Consider the following 24,297-nt stretch of genomic DNA (forward strand, 5'->3'; position numbering starts at 1 on the left):
CATCATAGCCTTGGAAATTTTTTCAAATATTTTTTTCATTTCGTCTTTTGGAACGGAGTTCTGTTAGCACTGAATCCTCTCCCCATATAGCGATCAGATCCAGTACCTCCCGTGCGGTCCATGCTGGAGCTCTTTTTCTATTCTCAGGAGACTGCATTGCTACCTGTGCTGATGAGCTCTGCGTGGTCACCTGCGCTGATCAGAGCTCCATGCTGGCCAAACAGGAAATGAAATTCAAAAATTCGCGGGGCTTTTCCTGTATACCTGGCGAGTGCATCCGAGTTCAGATTGCTGTCCAGAGCAGTCACAGTGGTGCACTGTGGGATACCGCCTGGAGGCGAATACCGTTGATTTGCGGCCACACTAACCCTAATCCGGTATGGTAATACCGATTTTAGCGCTACTCCTCTCGTCAGGGAGAAGTACAGAAACTGATGTAAAGAGCCCTTTATATCGATATAAAGGGCCTCGTAGTGTGGACGTGTGCGGTGTTAAATCAGTTTAACGCTGCTAAAATCGGTTTAAACGCGTAGTGTAGACCAGGCCTTTGATTCTATTAGAAATACCTGATTGGCCTGGTTATCACCATCACATTTAAATTCAGTTCAATTTTTTTAAATCAATGGACTAGATGTCCAATAACAGGGGCACTATACTTCTTGGGAAAGGAAAAAGTTTAACTATTTTGAAATTTATCACCATCCAGAGGTTTATACAGTATGTCTAGTACATTAAGTGTATTGTTTCTAGAGTTGTTAATCTTTGGATTTGCTAAATAAGTGCAACACATTTATTATTTGCAAAAACAAGGTTTCACTATAATTTAACAAAAAGAAAAGATATAATTACTGGTAATTGCTGTCTTTTAAAAAGTAGTAAACCTTACATTTGTAGTGCTTGAGGGAGTACAGTACACCAACTTCAGCCATATAAAACCATTAAAGAACGAGTTAACTAATAAATAAACTTAGCTCTAACAAGTAAAAATAAGTCTGGTAAGGATTTGCACTGTCTTCAGGGGAAAATACTTGCACATGGTGTTGCCTTCTGTATAGGGCCCTACCAAATGCATGGTCCATTTTGTTCAATTTCATGGTTATACGGTTTTAAAAATCATAAATATAATTATTTCAGCTATTTAAATCTGAAATTTCACAATGTTGTAATTGTAGGGATCCTGACCAAAAAAGGACTTGGGGGGTGGTGTCACAAGGTTGTTGTAGGAGGGGGTTACGGTACTGCTACTGCAGTGGTCCCCAACCTTTTCATCTGGCAGGTGCCAGACAAAGGACCATGGCGGCAGTGGAGCATCCGCTGAAATGCCGCCAAATGTCTGTGGCATTTCAGCGGCGACACCTCTCGACGCCGCTTGTCAGCGGAAAGTGGTGTCATTGAGAGGCGTCGCTGCCGAAATGCCGCAGAAATTCAGTGGCATTTCAGCGGATGCTCCACCGCCGGCCAGGATGCGGGCGCATTCTGCGTTGGGGACCCCGTGCTACTGTTACGTCTGTGCTGCTGCTGGCGTTGGCACTGCCTTCAGACCAGGGCAGCTGGAAAGTGGCAGCTGCTGGCTGGGATCCCAGCTCTGAAGGCAGAGACGCTGCCAGCAGCAGTGCAGAAGTAAGGCTGGCATGGTATAGTATTGCCTCCCTCTACTTCTGCGCTGTTGCCTGCAGAGCTGGGCTCTCAGTAAGCAGCTGCCACTCTCTGGCTGCCCAGCTCTGAAGGGAGCGCAGAAGTGAGGGTGGCAATACCACAATGCCCCTAAAATGACCTTGCGACCCCTTCCCTGCAATTCCCTTTTTGGTCAGGACCCCTAATTTGAGAAAAGCTGGTCTCCTCCGTGAAATCTGTATTATATAGGGTAAAGGCACACAAAAGACTGTTTTTCACAACCGTGAATTTGATAGGGCCCTACTTACGTATATTGTCATAGTATATGTGGTATCTGATACCGTGTGTTGAAAACTTGGTACAACATACCCAAATGGAGGAAATAAAAATGAATGACTGAAAGAAACTGATAAACCGGCCCATCAGGAAAGATGCTGTTGGAAGGAGATAACTTACAGTATTGTCTACTGTTGCAGGGAAGTGGCCAACATATGAGACCAAAACTTAAAAGGTGTCAAATACTATATAAGCACTGAAAAACTTCCAATTTGATATTGGGGATGTTTTTCCTTCCATGAATGAATCCATGAAATCTGAATGATGCTTCAGTTCCAAATCATTTTTTTAAAACTTAAATGTCTTAATTCACAAATAGGTATTGTGACTAAACCTGAAGTCTATAAGCTGGATGACGGTTAATGATCTATTTGCTTTGTCTAAGTGTTTGCTGAGAAATAAATCTTTTTGTTTATTACTAAGAGATGCATAATATACTTATTTCTTTTGGTCTGTCTTCTGAACATTGTTTTCTAGAATTTCCCAGAAAAGGATCTACTGCACTGTCCTTCTAAAGATGTGATTGAAGCTCATTTCATGGCTTGTGTAAAAGAAGCAGATGCCTTAAAGCACAAAAGTCAAGTCATCAATGAGATGCAGAAAAAGGATCATAAACAGCTCTGGATGGGGTTACAGAATGGTAAATACAACATGTCAAATTAAAGAAATTTCAATTTATTAGGATGTTAGAAAAGTTTTTCTTCAAAATCTGAATTATTGTAGCAGAGTAATATAAAATGCCATTTTCCACACTGTAGTCTAATCAAAGGGCTAAGCAATTTAGTGGAGAATCAACTGTTTTTCACCTCTGGTAGTTTGAGATCTTCTGAGAAATAAACTGGGTTGTGACTCAGTTCGCACAGAACCACATCATATTTAATATAGTTTGATGCAACTGCTTGTCTGAACTTGAGAGACACCCAAGTCTTAATTAGTATTGAGTATGAATTACCTCTAACCCTAAAAAAAAGTGATTCTTCTGGTTTATGGTTTGAGATTATTGGTGGGGCAACAAGGCTAAACTTTCATTACAGTTTCTGGCATATGAATAATCTTGCCCGTTCTCCTACCCCAAATATAAATTGGGAAATGTTGTTGATCTGCCAGCTAAGCACCTTTATAACTGCATTTCTTACTGCATGTAGATATTTCACTAACTGCTGGCTAGATTAATAGAACAGATTACAGTACTTGTGTGAAAAGAACAGGAGTACTTGTGGCACCTCAGGCTATGGCTACACTTGAAACTTGCACTTTGAAGTGCGAGTGTGGTCACAGTGCCAGCTCTGGGAGAGAGCTCTCCCAGCGCTGTATGTACTCCACATCCTCTACGGGTGTAGCTTGCAGCACTTGTTTTTTTTCACACCCCTGAGCGCGAAAGTTGCTGCGCTGTAAAGCGGCAGTGTAGCCATGGCCTAGGAGACTAACAAATTTATTTGAGCATAAGCTTTCGTGGGCTACAGCCCACTTCATTGGATGCATAAACTGGAGCATACAGCAAGAAGATATTTATACATACAGAGAACATGAAAGGGTGGAAACAGGGGTTTCTTTAACTCTCTATTCCTCAGGGAATTTGTGTGTGTGTCTGCATTGTTACAGACATAGTTGCTGACAGGTATTTTTAAATAAGTTACCCAAATAATTGAAACTGGTGTGATTATATAGTGTTATTTTGAAAAATAAAATATGCAGAATTTTGCAGAATTTTAAAATATTGTGTGCAGTTTTTAATGTTTTGGTGCAGAATTCCCCCAGGAGTAATGGTTTATATCTTGTATAAGATTAACCAATATTAACCAATGGCATCTTCTGGAAATCAGACAGACAAAGATATGAAAATATATTTTGAAGCATTTACCACACACAATATGCAAATTAGATACAATTAACTTAGGTTTGAACAGAGACTGGGAATGGTTGGGCCATTACACTAATTGAATCTACTTCCCCATGTTAAGTATCCTCACACCTTCTGTGGGTCATCTCGATTATCACTTCAGAAGTTTTTTTTCTCCTGCTGATGATAGCTCATCTCAATTGATTGGCCTCTTACAGTTGGTATGGCTACTTCTCTGCCCCGTCCCCCTCAGAGCCCAGCAGGGGTGTGTCAGACACCTGTACCCCTATCCACCAGAGCCCAACCATGGGGTGCCCCCAGACCAAACATCTGCACCCCCAATCCCTCAAAGCCCATCTGTGGGGCCCATCCCAGCCCAGACACTTGCACACCCCTTCCCACCAGAGACTAGCCACAGGATCTACCCCAGCCCAGACATCCACACCCCTCACTCCCCCAGAACCCAGTCATGCCGCCCCCCGCCCCCTCCCAGCACCCAGCTGTGGGGCCTCCTCTAGCCCAGATACTGGCATCCCCTAACCCCCCAGCCCAGACACTTGCACACATCCCCTACCCCCCAGAGCCCAGCTGCAGAGCCCCCCTGCCCAGATACTTGCACCCTTTCTTCCCCATCTGAGACACCCATACCTCTACCCCCAGAACCCAACGATCCAGAGGGAGAAACAGCCTGATGCTGGGTCTTGGGTTTGTATGGCGTTTCCTGCATGCAGCCTCCTTGCTTCAGGGTGTGCTGAGAACTGTAGCAGCCTGGAAACACACCCCACCCTACCCGCAGTGTCTTCTATTTGGGAGCTGGGCTCCTCTGAGTCCAGCAGCCCCTAGTGGTGGCCAGCAGCTCTGCAGCCCATTTCCGTGGGAGAAAAAGGAAATTCTGCATGTACTACATTAACTTCTGTGCAAATTCTGCATGTGCAGTGGTGCAGAATTCCCCCAGCAGTAAACCCCTTCAAATACGTACATTTAATTAATGTATAAAACATTATACATTACATATGAATATGTAAAGCATGCCAAAATGCATATTGAGAAACACAAGGAAAACTCTTGAATGTAAACCAAGTACAGTGAAAGCTCTTTTGTCTGGCACTTCACCAACTAGCAAACTCTATAAACCGGCATTTTCAGATCTGCACTGAAAGACTGGTTTATAATGTGGTTGGTGCAGGGCTGGTGGGGTCTGGGATATGGGAGGAGCTGCGGGGTGTATTCGGGGGGGGAGTTTGGGTCCTGGAGAGGGTAGGGGGTTGGGACACGGGAGGGGCTCAGGGTGGCAGATTAGGGGGGCGGGCTCACTTCTGGCAGCTTCCTGCAAGCAACTCCCCGTCCCTACTGTTGCTGGCAGAGCATGCCCAGGCGGCTCTGCAGGCATGCTGCCTCTGTCCCCACTCCCTGAGCACTGAGTCTGTGGCTCCCAGCCCCTTGGCTGGGAACCATGGCTAATGGGAGCTGCAGACAGAGGCACCTGCAGACAGAGGCAGCGTGCCTGCTTGCAGAGCCATCTGGCCGTACCTCCACCACCAGAAGCAGCAGGAATGGGGAGCCGCTTGCAGGGAGCTGCCGGAGGAGAGAGCTCCCCCGATCCGGCACCCTGAGCCCCTACCCATGCCCCAAGCCCCCCTCCTGGATCCAAACTCCCTCCCAGAGCCTGTGCCCTGCAGCCCCTCCCATGCCCCAGCCCCTGCACACATCCCCTGCCCTTGCACTCCAAACCCCTCCTTCTGAGTTAACTTGCATTTTTAATTTACCAGCACCCCCCATTTCCCCAACATGCCAGTTAAAAATGCTTTTACTGTAAAACTGCTTATTAAGCTTGAGAACCAGTAAAGTCAGGAAATAGTTAAGATTTAACGTATAAAATGTCAGCCTGAATTTGTGGTGGGTTTTTTTCCTGGTTAATGTCTCAGTTTAAAATAATTTAGTTATTCTGGTCATTTGAAGTAGATTCTGGCTTGCAAAATAACTAACTTCTGAGTTTGTTAGCCCAAAATACTGTTAGTACTGATGATGTCTTCCCTGGGGACCCAATGATGTTTTGAGTCCTATAAGTGACAGTGGGAAGATGAATGAGTCATGATAGTTTGACACATGAATGGTGGAGTTCTGAGGGATGCAGTTAATAAAATTCCGTAGATTTGCATCCTGCAATTAGTGGGAAATAGCTTTAAAGTTTGGGTCAGTTTAAAAAAAAACCAAAAACTTATTCTGATTAGTTGTGAACATCCATTTTGGTGTAAATCCAGCTAATTGAGTAAGTGACATATTTTTCATATTAACAGTAAATACAGAATTTTAGCTAGCTGAAAACCGTATTACTCCTAAAAGTAAAGTATTTTAAAAGGGCGGATTGTCTTGTAAATCAGTAAGAGTGCATATTTTCAGAAGTTGTATGTTGAGAAATGGTTTGCTATACCAATATCCATTAAACAAAAGAACAGCATCATCTGTATCATAAACAACTGTATTCAAGAGAAATGGAGTAGAACATTCTGTCTGTATAACTGTTTCTTGTTTTGAGACTGCTAATGTTTTCTGAACTCTGATCATTTTTTGGAAATAGAAACTTGTCATTTGTATGGTTCTCCCAACAATCAAATGCTCATAGTAATGTCATGTGTTGGTAGTTATTTGCTCTTATTTCATGACTAACTTTATAAAAAGTATAGTGAACGATTTACACAATTACCAAGTGAGTATTAAGGTATATCAGGCATATTAGAGAAAGGAAATAATATGAGTGAAGGTCCCTCATTTGACATAGGATGATTATATTCAGGTCCTATAGAATCCTGTAAGGATACCACAAGGCATAATTTGGTGATCAGTTGTTCTCCAAATGCACTTAAATTAGGACAAGATGTAGTATGCTTAGTTTGCAGCTAGGGAGATTCAGATTAGCTATTAGGAAAAATTTGTAACTATAAAGGTAGGTAAATACTGGAATAGGTTACCAAGGAAAGTTGTGGAATCCCCATCATTGGAGGGTTTAAAGAACAGGTTAGACATACACCTATCAAGGACAGTCTAGATCAGTGCTTCTCAAAGTGGCGGCTCACGGACCGGCTGCTGGTCCGCAGTGAGTTTCGGCATAAGAGCATTGAATAGGATAATAATATAGCACTGGTCCCTGGCACATTGGAAAAAAATTGCCGGTCCCCCACATCAGATAGTTGAGAAGCACTGGTCTAGATAATACCTAGTCCAGCCTCAGCCCTAGGGGATGAACTAAATGAACTTTTCAGTTCCCTTTCAGTTCTACACTTCTATAATTTTTTGATTACTATAAAGAATGAGTGAATGACCCTATTATAACTTCTCTTGGCACATTCTGCTGTTACATTGGTCTAGCGGAATCAAATGATCATATTATACAAGTGAAAGTTTGTTTTAGTACCCTCTTAATTGAATTTATTCTCTAGCAATAGGCCCAGTTAAGTGCTGGGACTGTTTATGATGGCTCTAGTTATGGATTCTACTATTGTTATAGTGGTTTAAAAAATCAGTTACAAAATGTCATCTCAGCTAAAATAAAGCTTGCTAGCCACTTGTTAGAATATGTATTAAGAAACATCTAGCTCAGTTATAAGTGTAACATAAGTCAGGTTTCATTGTAACTGCATGTATTTTTAATGGATAAACCAAAAGTTGGTGTTTATCATTTATAGTGAACCAGAATTGAACTACGTATGTTTGAGAATGATGGTCTTAAGACAGGAGTTTGCCTAGTAAGGTTGGTTTTATACAGATTTCATTGTATTTCGTGAGAAACAGCACCTGGGAAACCTGACATCTAAATGAGAAGTTTAACAAGCTTTTGAATACTTTCAAATGCTAATTTTAATGTTTCAGCTCTCTGTAAAAGAGAAATAAGAAAAGCTTGTGAAACTAAGAAAACTCTTTTTAAGACATGCTGTACCTTTCAGTATGTTTTTATAGGCTTTCGTTTAGATGTGATGATTTTAAACCTCTCTCTGAAACGAAGTTTATGACCACAAAAAAGAAAAGAAAGTAGCATTTGTGATAACTGCTTCATACCTTATGATACACATCTGCAGATTGTTTTTTTTTAATGAAACTTCAAGTAAGTTTCTTCATATCTTCAGCAAAAACAACGATAGTTACATTTTTCAAGTATTGCTAGCATAAACAATTCTGTATCAAACTTAGTGGATGGCTTAAAGCATTAAACGTGATTTTTTTGTAAATAGCAAGTTTGCATAATTTTCTGATGTCAGAAGAGAGAATCAATATTACTAATATTATAAATTAGTTTGGGTTGGTCTTTCTAACTGAACTGCAGTTGCTTTGTCTGGTTGCATGGGTAATTTTCCATCAACACTCTCTGCAGCCCTAGTGTCCCTTAAGGGATGAGCAGTAACAGTGGATTTATGGCAAATCTTGTGTTGGGATTGCCTGACCTGGTGTCATATCGTTCTTCAGTCCCTTTGGTTGACCTACTGATCAGCCACCAAATCAGGGAAGAGGTCAGGTCTCTGCCCATGCACCTGTGGTGGTCTCATTTATCCTTTCAACATCATTAAAGGCTCATTTCTAAGTTGGTGTTGCTTACCTAGAGGATTGGCTCCCTTGGGATATGTATGTGTGTCATACTAGTCCCAGATGTAGTGGGAAGGTGAACAGGACAGAGGAGAGAAATGTTGTTGGGGCAAAGAAGAAAAGCTGAATAAGAGGTCCATGAGAGTGTTTTGATGACAAAGCTGTATCTATATTTCTAATTACAGGGACATTTCTTATTGCTGTCCTTGCCTCTGAGTCACTTTATTGTTCCATCATTATGATGGATCAGGGAGGCCTGACAGGTTGTTGGGGTTTTTTGGTGTGGGAAGGGATTGGCTTAATAGTTTTTACAGCTTGCTTTTTACATTAGAAATTCAGGTCTTGTCTCTATTGAAATGATGTCACAGGGTCAAGAAAGTGAAAGCTGAACAACTTAAGAGGGGAAATTATTTTTAATTGAACTGTTCAAAACTTTATCAAAAACTATTAGTAACAGAAGTTGTAAGTGTTAAAGGAAGTCTTGGTTAAAGATTCAGCACACCTGCTTTTCATTTGATGTGAGAGCTCATAAGTAAGGCTATGTTTTAGTCACGGGTATTTTTAGTAAAAGTCACAGAGAAGTCACGGCTGTAAACAAAAATTCATGACCCGTGACCTGTCCATGATTTTTACTATATTCCCCTAACTAAAACTTGGACCCAGGAGCTGTGGATAGTCTGGGGGCACTACAGGTGATCTGGCGGGGTGGGGGGCGGCATGCGGTCCGGGACCCCCACTGGTGCTGGGGGTGGGGAGGGTTGACTGGACTGGCAGACTCCCTACCCAGCTACCCGCGGCTTCCTGGGAGCGGCCAGTATGTCCCTAGGGGGAGGGAAGGCCAGGGAGGCTCTATATGCTGCCTCAGCCATAAGCACCGGCTTTGCAGCTCTCATTGGCCGGGAATTGCAGCCAAGGGGAGCTTCTAGGGAAGTAGAGCCCCCTGGCTCCTCTGCCTAGGAACTGTAGGGACATGCTGGCTGCTTCCAGAGAGTCCCCCCGAGGTAAGCACCGCTTCACCTCCCCAACTTCCTGCCCCAGCCCTGAGCCCCCTCCCATACCAAAACTACTGCTCCTGCTGGCAGGGAGGGGCCTGGCAGCCCTGGAGCCAGCTGTGCCAGCTGCTGCAGAAGTCATGGAGGTCACAGAAGCCACGACCTCCATGACAGACACACAACCTTACTCATAAGATACATGCTCTGAAATGTTCATGGGTTCCTCAAGCAAAACCAGTGAAGACCAGACTTTGTTTCTGATACTTGAAGTAGAAAATAAGCAGCAGAAGGTTTTTTAAAAAAAAATTGTATGGCTTTCTTTTTGTATATTATAGAAGATAAAAGGCACATTTTTTTGCCTAAAAATATTCCCCATAAATCATCTTTAATACCCCTTTCTATTGCAATGCTTACAAGAAGTTGGACAGCTAAGAGAGATATTACTTTTATTTAAAAAACTACTGCATACTACTCTTTTATGTCCTTACACTCTCAACCCTATCCTACTGTTTTGTTTACCCCTCTGGGTCATGTCTAAAATATTTTGAGGTACATTCTTAAGGCACTGTAAAATAATAAATAGGAATAGCTAGGATCTTGCATTGAGTTGGCACTTCAGGATTGCATTGTGCTGAATATACATGACACACAGGGCTCAACAAAAGATTGTTAATATACTTTATCCTACTGGTAGAGACACTTATTAGCCGTGCTCCTACAATATATTTTGTTGTGTTGACCAGCACATTTTGACAATGAGGAACAGATCACCCTAATCTCAAGTGGGGTTTTGTAACCTAAACAAAAGTTATCTGTTTTAAATTAGTAAAGCAGATAATATTTATTCGGAAAATTGTCAGGGGTTCTGTATGAGAACAAGTGAATGGGAGGGTAATAGGTTCTTTAATCATTAAACCATCTTTTTCTTCTCACCCTCCAGCCCCCAGAGCTCTGTCAAAATTTGAATAGTATTTTTCTCTGTTAGTAGGAATTTGGGTAAACTTGGGACAAGGCTAGGCTATTTTCTTGCTTTTAGGGAATGGAGACATACATCTGTCAGAGCAAGTTACGTTTCAGAAGGAAACTTTTTTAGTTTATTATTTTCTCTTTCTGACTTGCTATTTTTGTGTCCCGTATAAAACAAAAAACACCAAACAAATGCATATTTTCAGAATTTTGGCTACACCTCCACTGCTGGACATGGTGTTTCTTTCTCACATCTCTCTTGTCTGTAAATAATGCCTATTATAGTCTCAGGAGCTTTATTAGAATTTCTCCTCACTTTGACCCTGTTTCTTCTGAAGGCCTTATTCATTCCTTAAGGGCTTCTTTTCTTATCTTCCTAAATATTTATTCTTCAGAGTGTTCAGAACGCTATGCTCAGACTATCCTCTCCCATCAGGAAATGGAACCAGATTGATGATGGAAAACAGAAGCATTCTCTCGTCTCTAAATCAAATTCAGAATCACCTTCTGGTGCTTATAACACCACATACTTACTCCATCTTATTTTGAGCTTGCAGCCATCTTTCCTTCAGTCTTGGCTTGTTCTGTTTCTTCCCTCCCCCCACCCCGCACCTAAAAACAGTTGGTCTGTCCCAGACATGGCAATAATACTCAAGGGGAGGAAGAGACACTACAGATAGTCCTGTCTGAAGGTTTTGTCAGAGCTCCTAGTGTGCCCAAGGTGAGATGTGGTGCTCTTTCCCTTTTCTACCTTCAAGAACCCGCCTACTCAAGTGTTCACTCAAGCACATACCTCACCATTACAGTCTACAGTTTAAAATGTTCGTGAATGTTGATTAGTTTATGGCTAATTACCATGAATGCATAGCTGGTTCCACATTATGGACTGCATTTGACCACTTATAGCATGTGTTGTGTCCTTCTAGAGTTTGACTCAGAGATTTTTAGGGAAATGGTGCTTCTCATAGATCCATTTTGTTAAAGATAGGATTTGCTGATTCAGTTGAAAAGGAAAGCCATAAATTTAAATTCAATAAAATGTTAAGTAAATTTTTCTGGTCATCTTCATTGGGAGCTACTGAACAGGGGTCTGCAAAAAAGGGAATTTGAGGAGGAGATCCTCCTGCTGAATGAACAAGGTGCGAGTACTAACTGTGGGGTGAGTGAGTTTGTTTGGCTGTTTATAGTTTTTCTTTCTCTTTCAGAATATTTCAGTTACAGGGTCAGTTAGGATAGTGTGTCTGGGGACTGTTTGAGCCTTTGTTCCATGGATAAACCTCGGTCATCTTTGATCCACCTCAGTCAGCCTTGTGATCACCCTCCCCATTGTGTGATTCACGAGGGGGTAGGGCTGACCTAGGAGAGAAGGCCTTAAAAACCAGAGGGTAAGCAACCAAGGGGAGTTTGTGGGAAGGAATATAATCGCTATGGTTAGGAAGGGCTGCATTGTCAGTACCAACACTGCTCCTAGCTCCTCCACCTGCACCTCTATCCAGACAGACAACTAGCCATGAATGCCTCTGCCCAGATCCTGGTGTGGATTTGCAGAGACTGTAGCTGGCATTTCCCACTCTCAGAAAGCCAGGCTAGGGGGACCATCCAGTGTGCAAGGTGCCTGCTGGTAGAATCTCTCAAGAAGCAGGTGGGAGAGCTATAGGAGAAGATGACTAGGCTGAGGAGCATCCGTGGCCATGAGGAATTCCTTGAGAATACTCATATGGAGTCATGCAAGGCTGAAGAAGCTATCCAGCTACAGAGGACTGCTGTCACACCACCGGGGAGGAGGATATAGCTCTGTCTCAGGGAGGACACTGGCTGATGGTTACTTCTGGCAGCTGGCAGTGCTCCACACCTGCTCTGAACCCACCCACCATGGTGATTAAAAATGGTTATGCTGCCCTGGCAACAAGCAATGAGGAATCACCCCCAAAGGTGGAAGCAGAGAAGCCATGTACCCCCAAGGCTGGGAAGACTGAAGCCAGCATTCCCAGGAGGAAATATAGGGTAGTGGTGGTTGGTGACTCTCTTCTGAGGGAGATGGAGGCACCCATCTGTCGCCCTGACATGGCATCTCAGGAGGTATGCTGCCTGCCAGGGGCCTGTATCAGAGATGTTATGGTGGGATTGTCAAGGATCGTCAAGCCCTCTGACCCCGTGTTACTCATCCTTGTGGACACTAGTGATACTGTGAGGTATGACCCTCAGCAGATCAGAAGTGACTACAGGGCACTGGGAGTAAGGGTGAAGCAGTTGGGAGCGCAGGTGATGGTCTCTTTCATCCTTCCGGTGAAGGGTATCGGCCCAAGCAGAGACAGATGCATCCTTGAGGTGAATGCCTGGCTGTGAGGATGGTGTTGCCAAGAGGGCTTCAGCTTCCTTGACCATGGTATGCTGGTCCCGGAAGAAGGACTGCTGAGCAGAGATGGGCTCCACCTATCAAGGCAAGGGAAGAGCATGTTTGGAAAGAGATTGGCTAACCTAGTGAGGAGACCTTTAAAGTAGGCTTGAAGCGGGCAGGTGACCAAAGCCCACAAGTATGTCAAAAAGATGGAGACCTGGGAGAAGGTGTAGAATTTGGGGGGAGCAGGGGCAGTTATAACCGGGATAAGGAAGAGACAAGATAGAACTAGGAGAGGTGGGGAATCAAATCGGTATCTTAGATGTCTATGTAGTAATGCGAGAAGTATGGGGAATTAGTAGGAAGAACTTGAAATGCTAGTAAATAAACACAGCTTTGACATAGTTGGGATCACAGAGACTTGGTGGAATAATAAGCATGACTATAATATTGTATAGAAGGGTACAGATTGCTCAGGAAGGATAGGCGAGGAAAAAAGGGAGGAGGTGTTGCCTTATATATTAAAAATGTATACACTTGGACTGAGGTTGAGATGGAAATAGGAGACAGACTTGTTGAAAGTCTCTAGGTAAGGATAAAAGGGGTAAAAAACAGGATGATGTCATGTTAGGGGTCTACTACAGACAACCTAACCAGGAAGAAGAGGTAGATGAGGTTTTTTTAAACGCTAACAAAATCATCCAAAGCACAACACTTGGTGATGGGGGACTTCAACTACTCAAACATCTCTCTTGGGAAAATAATACAGCAAGTTACAGATTTTCCAACAAGTTCTTGGAATTTATTGGAGACAATTTTTTATTTCAGTAGGTGGAGAAAGTTACTAAGGGAGAGGCTGTTCTACATTTTGTTTTGACAAATAGGGAGGAACTGGTTGAGAATTTGAAAGAGGAAGGCAGCTTGGATGAAAGTGATCATGAAAGGATAGAGTTGATGATTCTAAGGAATGGTAGGGGGGAGAACAGCAAAATAAAGACAACGGATTTCAAGAAGGCAGACTTTAGCAAACTCAGGAAGTTGGTAGGTAAGATCCCATAGGAAGCAAGTCTAAGGGGAAAAACAATTGAAGACAGTTGGCAGTTTTTCAGAGAGACATTTTTAAGGGCCCAAGAGCAAACTGTCCCACTGTGTAGGAAAGATAGGAAGTAGGGCAAGAGACCACTGGCTTAAATAGGAAATATTCAATGGTATACAACTCAAAAAAGAGTCCTACAAAAAGTGGAAACTAGGTCAAATTACAAAGAATGAATATAAACAAATAACACAAGTATGTACAAAAACAACGGTTCTGGTGGCACCTTAAAGACTAACAGATTTATTTGGGCATAAGCTTTCGTGGGTAAAAAAACCTCAAGTAAGTAGGGACAAAATAGGCCAAGACCCAAAATGAGATCAAACTAGCTAGAGACATAAAGGGTAACAAGAAAACATTCTATAAATACATTAGAAGCAAGAGGAAGACCAAGGACAGACTGGGTAGGTCCATTACTCAACGAGGGGGAAAAAAACAATAACAAAAAATGTGGAAATCGCGGAGATGCTTAATGACATCTTTGTTTCAGTTTTCATCCAGAAGGTTGGTGGTAATTGGACATCTAACATAGTGAATGCCAGTGAAAATGAGGTAGGCTAAAAAATCAGAGGCTAAAATAGGGAACGAACAAGTTAAAAATTACTTAGACAAATTAGATGTCTTCAAGTAACCAGGGCCTGATGAAATGCATTGTAGAATACTCAAGGAGCTGACTGAGGAATTATTTGAACCGTTAGCAATTATCTTTGAAAAGTCATGGAAGATGGGAGAGATTCCAGATATTTATAATTTGAGATATACCAATCTCCTAGAACTGGAAGGGACCTTGAAAGGTCATTGAGTTCAGCCCTTCGCTAGCAGGACCAAGTACTGATTTTACCCCAGATCCTTAAGTGGCCCCCTCAAGGATTGAACTCACAACCCTGGGTTTAGCAGTCCAATGCTCAAACCACTGAGCTATCCCTGCCCCCCAGAAGACTGGAAAAGGGCAAATATAGTGCGAATTTATAAAAAGGGAAATAAGAACAACCTGGGGAATTACAGGCCAGTCAGCTTAATTTCTGTACCTAGAAAGATAATGTAGCAAATAATAAAGCAATCAATTTCCAAACATCTAGAAGATAATAAGGTGATAAGTAACAGTCGGCATGGATTTGTCAAGAACAAATTGTGTCAGACCAACCTGACAGCGTTCTTTGACAGGGTGACAAGCCTTGTGGATAGGGGGGAAGCGGTACACATGGTATATCTTGACTTTAGTAAAGCTTTTGATACTGTCTTGCATGACCTTCTCATAAACGAAGTAGGGAAGTGCAACCTAGATCGAGCTACTATAAGGTGGATGCATAACTGGTTGGAAAATCATTCCCAAAGAGTAGTTATCAGTGGTTCACAGTCATGCTGGAAGGGCATAACGACTGGAGTCCCACAAGGATCAGTTCTGGGTCCGGTTCTGTTCATATCTTCATCAGTGATTTAGATAATAGCATAGAGAGTACACTTATAAACTTTGTGGCCGATACCAAACTGGGAGGGATTGCAAGTGCTTTGGAGGATAGAATTATAATTCAAAATGATCTGGACAAACTGGAGAAATGATCTAAAGTAAATAGGATAAAATTCAATAAGAACAAATGCAAAGTACTCCACTTAGGAAGGAACTGTCAGTTGCACACGTACAAAATGGGAAATGACTATCTGGGAAGGAGTACTGCGGAAAGGGATCTGGGGATCATAGTGGACCACAAGCTAAATATGAGTCAACAGTGTAACTGTTGCAAAAAAAAAAAAAAAAAAGTGAACATAATTCTGGGATGTATTAGGAGAAGTGTTGTAAGCAAGACACAAGAAATAATTTTTCCACTCTACTCTGCGCTGATTGGGCCTCAGCTGGAGTATTGTGTCCAGTTCTGGGCGCCACATTTCAGGAAAGATGTGAACAAATCAGAGAAAGTCCAGAGAAGAGCAACAAAAATGATTTAAGGTCTAGAAAATGAGACCGATGAGGGAAGATTGAGAAATTTGGGTTTGTTTAGTCTGGAAAAGAGAAGATTGAGAGGGGACATGGTAACAGTTTTCAAGTATATAAAAGGTTGTTACAAGGAGGAGAGAGAAAAATTGTTCTTATTAACTGCTGAGGTTAGGACAAGAATCAATGGTCTTAAATTGCAGTACGGCAGGTTTAGGTTGGACATTAGGAAAAACTACCTGAAGTACCTGTCAGGGTGGTTAAGTACTGGAATAAATTGCTTAGGGAAGTTGTGGAATCGCCATCATTGGAGATTTTTAAGAGCAGGTTAGACAGACACCTGTCAGGAATGGTCTGTACTCAGTCCTGTCATAAGTGCAGGGGACTAGATGACCTCTTGAGGTCCCTTCAGGTCCTATGATTCTATGATTCTCTCAGTCCTATCAAACAATCAGAAAACTAGCTTTACATGTCTTTTATGGAGAGCATGATTTAAATTTTAGGCCAACCCAAGTAGTGGTTCTTTTTAGGAATCTTCCATTAGCTTAGACCAAACGTAGCGCTGAATGAAAATATTAATTAATATTGCTAAAAAATATAACCAGTGAAAGTTAAAGAGAAAATACACGTTTTTTAGTACAACACTTTTAGAAGCTGTGATTATTGTGAGTGGTTTATAGAAAACAGTAATTATGCTATGATTCTGTTCCTTTAGTGTCCCTCCCATCCACCTCTGTGCCTTCTGCAACTTCTGTTTTCAAGTATCTGGTAGACATAAATACAAATTGAGGGATCTTTAAAAAATATTCTGTAAAACTACTATATTACTTACTTCCTTCTTCTTCCTAGTTAGTCAGTTGTCTGAGGCATGCTGAGAGAAGCTGGAACAGGTTAATGAAATGGTATCTTAAAGCTTTCCTTTTTTGCCATTTCAGGTTTGTCGTTAAAATATTATATCTCTGTGTTTTGTAGCTGAAATGTTTGAATGGTGTTGGTTATCGATTACTAAAATTCTTGGACTTTTGTGTCCTTTCCTCATGGGCACGATTTTGTGTTTTTTCTTTGTTAGAAGTATTTTTCTCATACCAGATTTTTCTTTAGAAATTAATATTTTATCATTTCAAGACATGACAGTTGGGGTGTTTTTATGGAACAATAATCAGATTCCTTTATTTGGCCTAGCTTAACAGCTGCCAAGATGTGTCATTGTTTGGGCATAATATAAGCCTTGTTACACTCCATATTTAAGTAATAAGATGTATGTTTTCACATAGGAGCAATGGGAAGATGTACAGTTGCTGTTTCTGCTTAAAGAAAAAAAATACTTTGGCCTGATGCCTTGCATATTATCTCCTGAGGTTCATCTAGATACACTGATGACCTAGAAGAGGAAAAATATATGGCCAGTTTCTAATGCAATAAAACAGAACACTTACAATGAAACTTCAATACATGAGCGTGTACGCTAAGTGAAGAAAATTACAGAGGTTATATCCTACTTACATCTGGAAAAAAAATATGTTCAGGGCTTGACAATCAGGAGACTGTAACCTGTTGCTGTGTCAAATAATTTTTCAAAGTAACTGACCCATTAATATAGTTACATGCCTGCAACAAATTGATTTGAATCTTATCAATAACATTGTGTTATCACCTCTTCCTCCCAAAAAAGTAGTTATGGAACATTAGTCAGAAAACTAAAATAATATAAACACTAAAGTTCACTAACTTCTAAATCCTCCATGTAATATTGTTAATTTTTTCCATACTCTTTATCTTCCATTTTGCCTATTCTGTGTTCATTTCTGTTTTTTCTGCCTCTTCTCCCCATCTCCTTACCTGTTGTTGAAAATTTCTTATTATGACTCTTCCTAATCTGTGGTGTTTCCCATTTCCCACAAGGATCATTTTTAAATTTTGTAAGGCCTCAGGGCAAGTTCTTTAACGCATACCTAGTTTTCTCCCATATAGCCTTGCCTCGCTAACCCTTCTATCTCTCTGCCCATTCCCACAAGAATACTTCCTTCTTGTTAGGTTTCTTTTCCCTTTCCCTCTGTCCCTATCTGGATTTCTGTTTCCTCTCTCTCTTCCTTTGCATTGTCAACAAAAGAAAAGCAAAAACTTTGATATTGTACAAATTAAAGTTTTAAAATTTTCAGAAGGAAAACTATTTAAAGAATGAACTCTTTTTTTTCACAATAGTCCATTCTCTGTTAGGAAGGCCTTTCTCTGTTGCCTGTCTGGAATGGAGCAATGTCACTTTCCCTTGTAACAATAATTTAGATAATTGTGTTTATAACACATTTTCAAGCAGCTATTGCTTGTTGGCCATTTGTATCTTGTCGACGATACACAAGCAGTTTTACTGTGCTTTGTAGATGTGATGAATCAAAGGCCTCTACATCTTATATTCTTAAAACATTTGTAAATGGCCTCCAGGGAGAGAGAAAACTATATGAGAGTTCTTTGTCCACTGGAACTGTGCCCGTTCCATTGGGATAAATGCCTTGGAGGGGGAATTTATAGGTTAAACTGCCTTATTTTTTTTTTTAAAGCCATGTCACTACACACTCTAATTTTAAACAGAGCTTTAAAGTGTTCCTTGTTTATATTAGGTGTCTTGTTTGCAGTTTGGACATGAAGAATTGTGATTCTTCAGCTTGGTTGCTCAAATTGATCCCAAAGGCACAGTTTCACTCTGCAGTAAAGTTAAATACAATTTTCCAATAAATAGGCATAATTAGGTAATATAACTGTAAGATGGCACCCTTAATAATGAGGTGTTATAGACTTCTGAATTTCATGACTTATTTAATATTAATGAACTTAATTTCAATGTGTTTTGAATTTGCATGTTTATAACCAAATTCACATTTAAATAACTATATGCATGGAATGCCTTCCTTTGTTGCTCTGTAAGCTCACTACTCTCTCCACTTTCAGATCTCTTTTTAATACCTGCCTCTTCCGTGATGCCTATAAGAGATCAACCAATTAAATAATGGATTGAAGAACACATGGCATTAGTTGGCATGTACTTTAGAGATCATCCCCTAAAGAATGAATGCCATGTGTTAATGTAAGGAAGCAACAGTTTATTCCCATTATTAATGTTTGGTGAAAATTCTGCCAATCAGCTCCATAAGATGAGATATGAAATCTATATCCTCATGTGACATCGTTTGCATCTATTTCTCTGCAGTCATTTAGTCTGACTCTTTTACCATGGAACAAATTACCTTCTCGTTCTCCATAGCAGATCATTATCACCTAATACATGGAAGTAATCTGGAAATACCTGCAAACTTGCCAGCTTCTCTGAACAGTGAGTTCACATTGCAGTGCTCAGAGGTATCATCTGGACAATTTTATTTACTTATTTGGATTTCTTCAGTAATAAAACAGTTGGCAGGAGGTCAACATATCATGGGGATTTTTCCATTAAAAAAAAGTGATTGTAAGACTCCTTTATGAAAAAGAAAAAACACTTTTTTTTCCTATTTGTAGCAATGTAATAAATACCTTGTCAGTATTCAGACATACTTTGTTTGTCTGAAAAGGGTAACAGCTGGACTGTAGTCACAGGTAGGCCGAGTAAATTTTTATCTCTAACTTTTCTTATGCTCCATTACCAAATCATCATTATCAGCATGATAGTTGGTTGTTTGACTCTGCATTTTTATGATACAAGAACAGGAACACTGAAATAAATTTGTTAGTCTCTAAGGTGCCACACGGACGCCTCGTTGTTCTTGAATGATTTTGGCACACTTAAGTTTTATAGAGGGATCCTTCAGTAGCCAAACCAGGAAAGAACTACCAACTTCAAATTAAATGTTAATTCTATATATAATACAATGTAAATATGGTTGATAAAGGATAAGTTTTAAATTGATGCTTCTAAATGTTTGTTGTATGCGTGAGGTATTCTGGTTAAAAAGAGAGCTTCACACACATAATATTACTGTTTGGCTGAGCAATTTAAAGTGATTTATAAAGTGATTGTAACTAGCCCAACAACAAGGTTAGAGCTACAATGGTAGGACTGGTGCTGACTTTGGAGAAGGCTACTTCCCCTCTTCCCAGATAGAGGCAATGTGTGCTAGGAGTCTGATCAATGGGAAAGGTGGGTATTTTTGATAGGAGGGGTAGATACCATTTTACCACATTGACTTCTAGGCATAATTCCATAGGGTTGTTGGTGCTATGCAGTTTCAGAGCTAATTTGTCAATAGGAGCATCTCATGGTCTGTTATTCAGCTGGCATCTTAACAGTCAGATTGATTTGTAATGGTTCTATCAAATACTTAACAGTTACACATCACTGGTATGATTTACGTTGTCCAGATGTGGAGTACAAGGAACATAAATGCAAGTTAGTTGCTTGTGCAAGAGAGTGAATTGAGTGACCTGGAAGGTGCAATCCTTTATTTCTACAACTAGTAGAGCTGTGACAGCAATAATATAAGCTTCATAACTGTAGGTCACTGAGGTCTCAAAGTTCTTATAGAGGAACCACTCCCAAAAATTACTGCATGTCTCCATGCACTTTGGATTCTGGTCACCTCTACTAAGGCTGCCAATTAAAAGTTGTGTACTGTGAACAATTGTACACTAGCTTCGATCATCACCTGATTTCACATACGCCAACTGTGATGGGTAGGACAGGGGCTGATGCAGGCCAAGGGAGAGGCAGGAGGTGAGTCATCTGGTCTCATTGCTTCCTGCATTTGTGTTATACAGGAGGTCAGACTAAAAGATCACAACAGTTTCTTCTGGCCTTGGTATCTATGATTTGTAAACAGAATTTGCTTGAAGAATACAAGAGGCTGGGTGGGGAGGGAGGTGCTCTCTGGTTTGTCTACACTACTGTGGTAAGTTGACCTAATTTACACTACTCCAGCTATGTGAATAACATAGGGAGTTGATATAGCTTAGCTCACCTTCTGTGGTGTCTACACCGCGCTGTGTTGATGGGAGATGCTCTCCCGTCAACTTATCTTAATCTTCTCATTCTGGTGGAGTACCGGAGTTGACCGGAGAGCGCTCCACTATCAGTTAAGCAGGTCTTCACTAGACATACTAAATCGATCCCATTGCATCGATCGCAGCAGCGTTGATCCCTGGTAAGTGTAGACATGGCTTCTGTGAGCCTTGAGGCCAAAACACGCTGCAAGTGACTGGGCCAGAAAGGAAGAGGTACTTGCAGTTTACATTTAAAAAAAAAAAAGCCACTTCCTTTATGTCTTTTGGTTTTGGAGACTGCTACATTAAATTGTAAGGGACCTTAATTTACTCTTGACACTGAAGGGAACTTTGTATGTGGTGAACCACTTCCAAGACTGAACAAAATAAAATCTTCCCTTGTGAATTTAAAATGCGGGGGGGGAGGAACTGGCTCCGGTGCTGGGGGTTGACTTCCCTGAGCCGCTGCTTCCAGGGAATGCTCTCCAGATGGCCTGCAGGCATCCCTGGAGCCACTGCTTGAACCACCCCGAAACCGTTGCTGCTCTGGCAGTCCCCAGGACGTCCCTAGGATCACTGCTTGAGAGCTCCCTGGAGCCAGCCGCACTGGCGACTGCTCGGGTGGTTACTGCTCGGGGCCACCCAAGCAGCGGCCAATGCAGCTGGCCCTAGGGCAGCCCCTGGGATCCCTGCTCAGACGCTTTCTGGGACCACCCCGGTCCGTGGGACCAGCCAGACCAGCTACTGCTTGGGTGGTCCCTGGAGCCAGTTGTCTGGGGCCTTCTGAGCAGTGGCCTGTGTGGCTGGCCCTGGATCACTCCAGCGACGGCCGGTCTGGCTGGCCATGGGGCACCCAAGCAGTTGGTCCTGGAGTCAGCTGCACCAGCTGCTGCAGAAGTCACAGAGATCGCAGAAAGTCACGGAATCTGTGATTTTTGTGAGAGAAACTGCAACCTTTTTTATGAAATTAGAAACAACCTGTTCAGAGGAAGTATAAAGAGTGCTGTTATGCAGCAGAAAACAGTTTACATGCTGCTGGTATGACCTCAAACGCATTCCACCAACAATCTTATCTCTGTCAGATACACTGGACTACATCCTAGAACTAAAAATCTCAGGGCTATGCCCAAGCTCCGTTAGAGTCCACATGGCAGTCATCACAGCTTTCCATTCTCCAATAAAATGTTTTTTTCCCACCCAAAACGAAGTTCCTCGTGAAGCTTGGAAATCTTTTTCCACCTGTCAGATGTCCTGCTCCAGTTTGGGACCTCAATCTTGTTATTAAATGCCTTACAAATCATGGTTTGAACCAATGGCTCCCTGCTCATTCCTCCATTTATCAATGAAAACAGCATTTCTGGTACCCATCACATTGGCTCAACTTTCACAGTATCTTTCACGTTATGGCCGCACCCCAAGATTTTACCCAAAATATCTTCTTAGTTTCATATTAACCAACCCATTCACCTTTTGATCTTCCACCCTACAGCTCACCTAGGTAAAGAAGAGCGCTGTTACCCACACTTGATGTCAAGAGAGCCGTGGACAAAACCTTTCTTGAAAGACTCCCAAATTATTTCTTGGGTGCAAACAGATCAAAAGAGTCTGCAATCTCTAAACAAAGACCTTCCAAGTGGATAGCCGACTGCATTGTTTGTTGCTATCAGTCTTGTCATTTCCAAGCACCCTCAGACTATATGAGGTCTGTTTCTGCTTTCTACAGCGATGACTTAGATCTCTATACATACGTTTGTTGAGCACTATCCCATAACTCGTGGCTCTGCTTTCAAATGCTGCGTTCGACTGGGCTATATTTTATTTAATATTGGACTCAGCACTGTAGCTCCACCTCTTTAAGGGGAACTGAGTGGTAGTCACCTAGAGTGGAGCATCCATAGGGACACTACTTGAAGAAGACATGGTTACAAACTCTGTACTGTAACTATGGTTCTTCAAGATATGTGTCCCTGTAGGTGGTCCACTATCCTCCCACTTTCCCCTCTGCTTTGGAGTTTCGCGGTAGAGAAGGATCTCAGAGCAGTTTGCCTGCACAGTGCTATATAAGCGGCAAAGAGTTCTGTGGCACCTTATAGACTAACAAACGTATTGGAGCATGAGCTTTCGTGGGTGAATACCCACTTCGTCGGATGCATGTAGTGGAAATTACTATATGAGTGCTATATAACAAGAGCATTGTAGCGGGGTAGTTACCTGATCCTGCCCTTTGGGGTGGAAAACAGCCCAGGAGAGGGCTGTGGCTGGGGCAAGAAGCCTAGGCTGATTAGGGAAGGTAGGCTCAGCTGTGGCCAAGCCCCAATCAGGCCCAGCTGGCCCCTATAAGAGGCAGTGAGCCAGGAGCCTAGTCAGTCTCCCTCTGGCTGTAGAGGGAGATGGCCCTGGCTGCAGGGAGCTAGACACAGGGTACCTGCAGTCTGAGTGGAGCAGGGCTGGGGAAAGGCAGAGGAGCTGGGGAGCTCCAGCCTGGAAAGCTGCAGGCTGCAGCCTAGCCTAAGGCCAACAGGTAATGGGGATTGCAGAGGGCAGCCCAGGGGTAGGCAAAGGCAGCAGATCCAAACCCAACCTTGCCAGTGTTGAGTAGGCTGATACAGCAGTCTTCCCCAGGGCTTGGGGGCTAGACGATGACTGGCAGTAGCCCGATACTGAGGCGAGGTGGAGATAGTGGGTGGGGGTTTCCCAGGGAGGGGAGACCCTGAGAAAAAGGGGTTACTGCCAGGGGGCAGCACCCCAGCTAACAGGGCACTGGAGTCCAGAGGGGGCACGGGGGGGCCAAGTGATAGTGGATCACCAGCCTGTAGAGGGTGCTCCAGGCTGGAAATTGAGCTAACTCCCTGAGAAACCAGCAGGAGACACTGCACATGTGAGCCCGCACCCTTACAAGTATAGAGCACAAGACTGAGTAACATGCATGCATGGGCTGAACATCCAGTGCTATGAGAAATTTCCAATCAAAGGCGCAGGGGGCACATGCACACCTGGAGTGGAGCACCCATAGGGGGGACATCTTGAAGAATCACCATTACTGCACAGGGTGGGTATCCATTTTTTTATGAGGTTTAGATGTAGATGGTAGGCAAGTTCTGGCACAAACATGCATGTGGACCCATGTCCAGTCACTAGTGTAGACATAGCCTACTGTCCCCTGTAGGGCCATCCCTAGCCATTTTGGTGCCCTACACAGCCCCGGGACGGGCCTCTTGGGGGGGAGGGGCTGGACCCTTAATTTTCTGAACAATGGTTAGATGTACCATCAAGAAAAAAATACATAGATATGAATTGCTATTTCAGATCAATTACGGTTGACTTAGAGGGTTACTACTGTGATTTAGAAACAAAATAGTGAAGGCTTACACAGAGCACATATACAAATACAAGGATGAAGCTTCAACTGGTTCAGATCTTGTGCCAAAATCAAACATGAAAAACTGGTTTCTGATCACTTTTCTGTGTGTCACTCAGCTCTCATCCCTCTGGTAAGGCCCAAATATGCCTATATTACATGACACCATGTATGTATGCAACCATGCGTGGGAGACTGTGTCTTCATCCTCTACAAGCATGGCTCAAATCAGTCTACCAACCAAGCAGACATAATTTGGACAAGCTGGTTCCTTCTGCAGTTTTACATAC

General features: G+C 42.3%; 1 protein-coding gene across 1 annotated transcript in view; it reads left to right on the top strand.

Annotated features, from left to right (window-relative positions):
• Positions 1-24,297, top strand: part of ATG5 (autophagy related 5) — a 125,245-nt gene that overhangs the window by 36,237 nt on the left and 64,711 nt on the right. Inside the window, 1 exon segment of the mRNA XM_050951449.1 lies at positions 2,428-2,590. Within this exon segment, the coding sequence (XP_050807406.1) occupies positions 2,428-2,590 (163 nt within the window).

This window comes from Gopherus flavomarginatus, chromosome 4, assembly GCF_025201925.1.
Source record: "Gopherus flavomarginatus isolate rGopFla2 chromosome 4, rGopFla2.mat.asm, whole genome shotgun sequence".
Taxonomy (NCBI): Eukaryota; Metazoa; Chordata; order Testudines; family Testudinidae; genus Gopherus; species Gopherus flavomarginatus.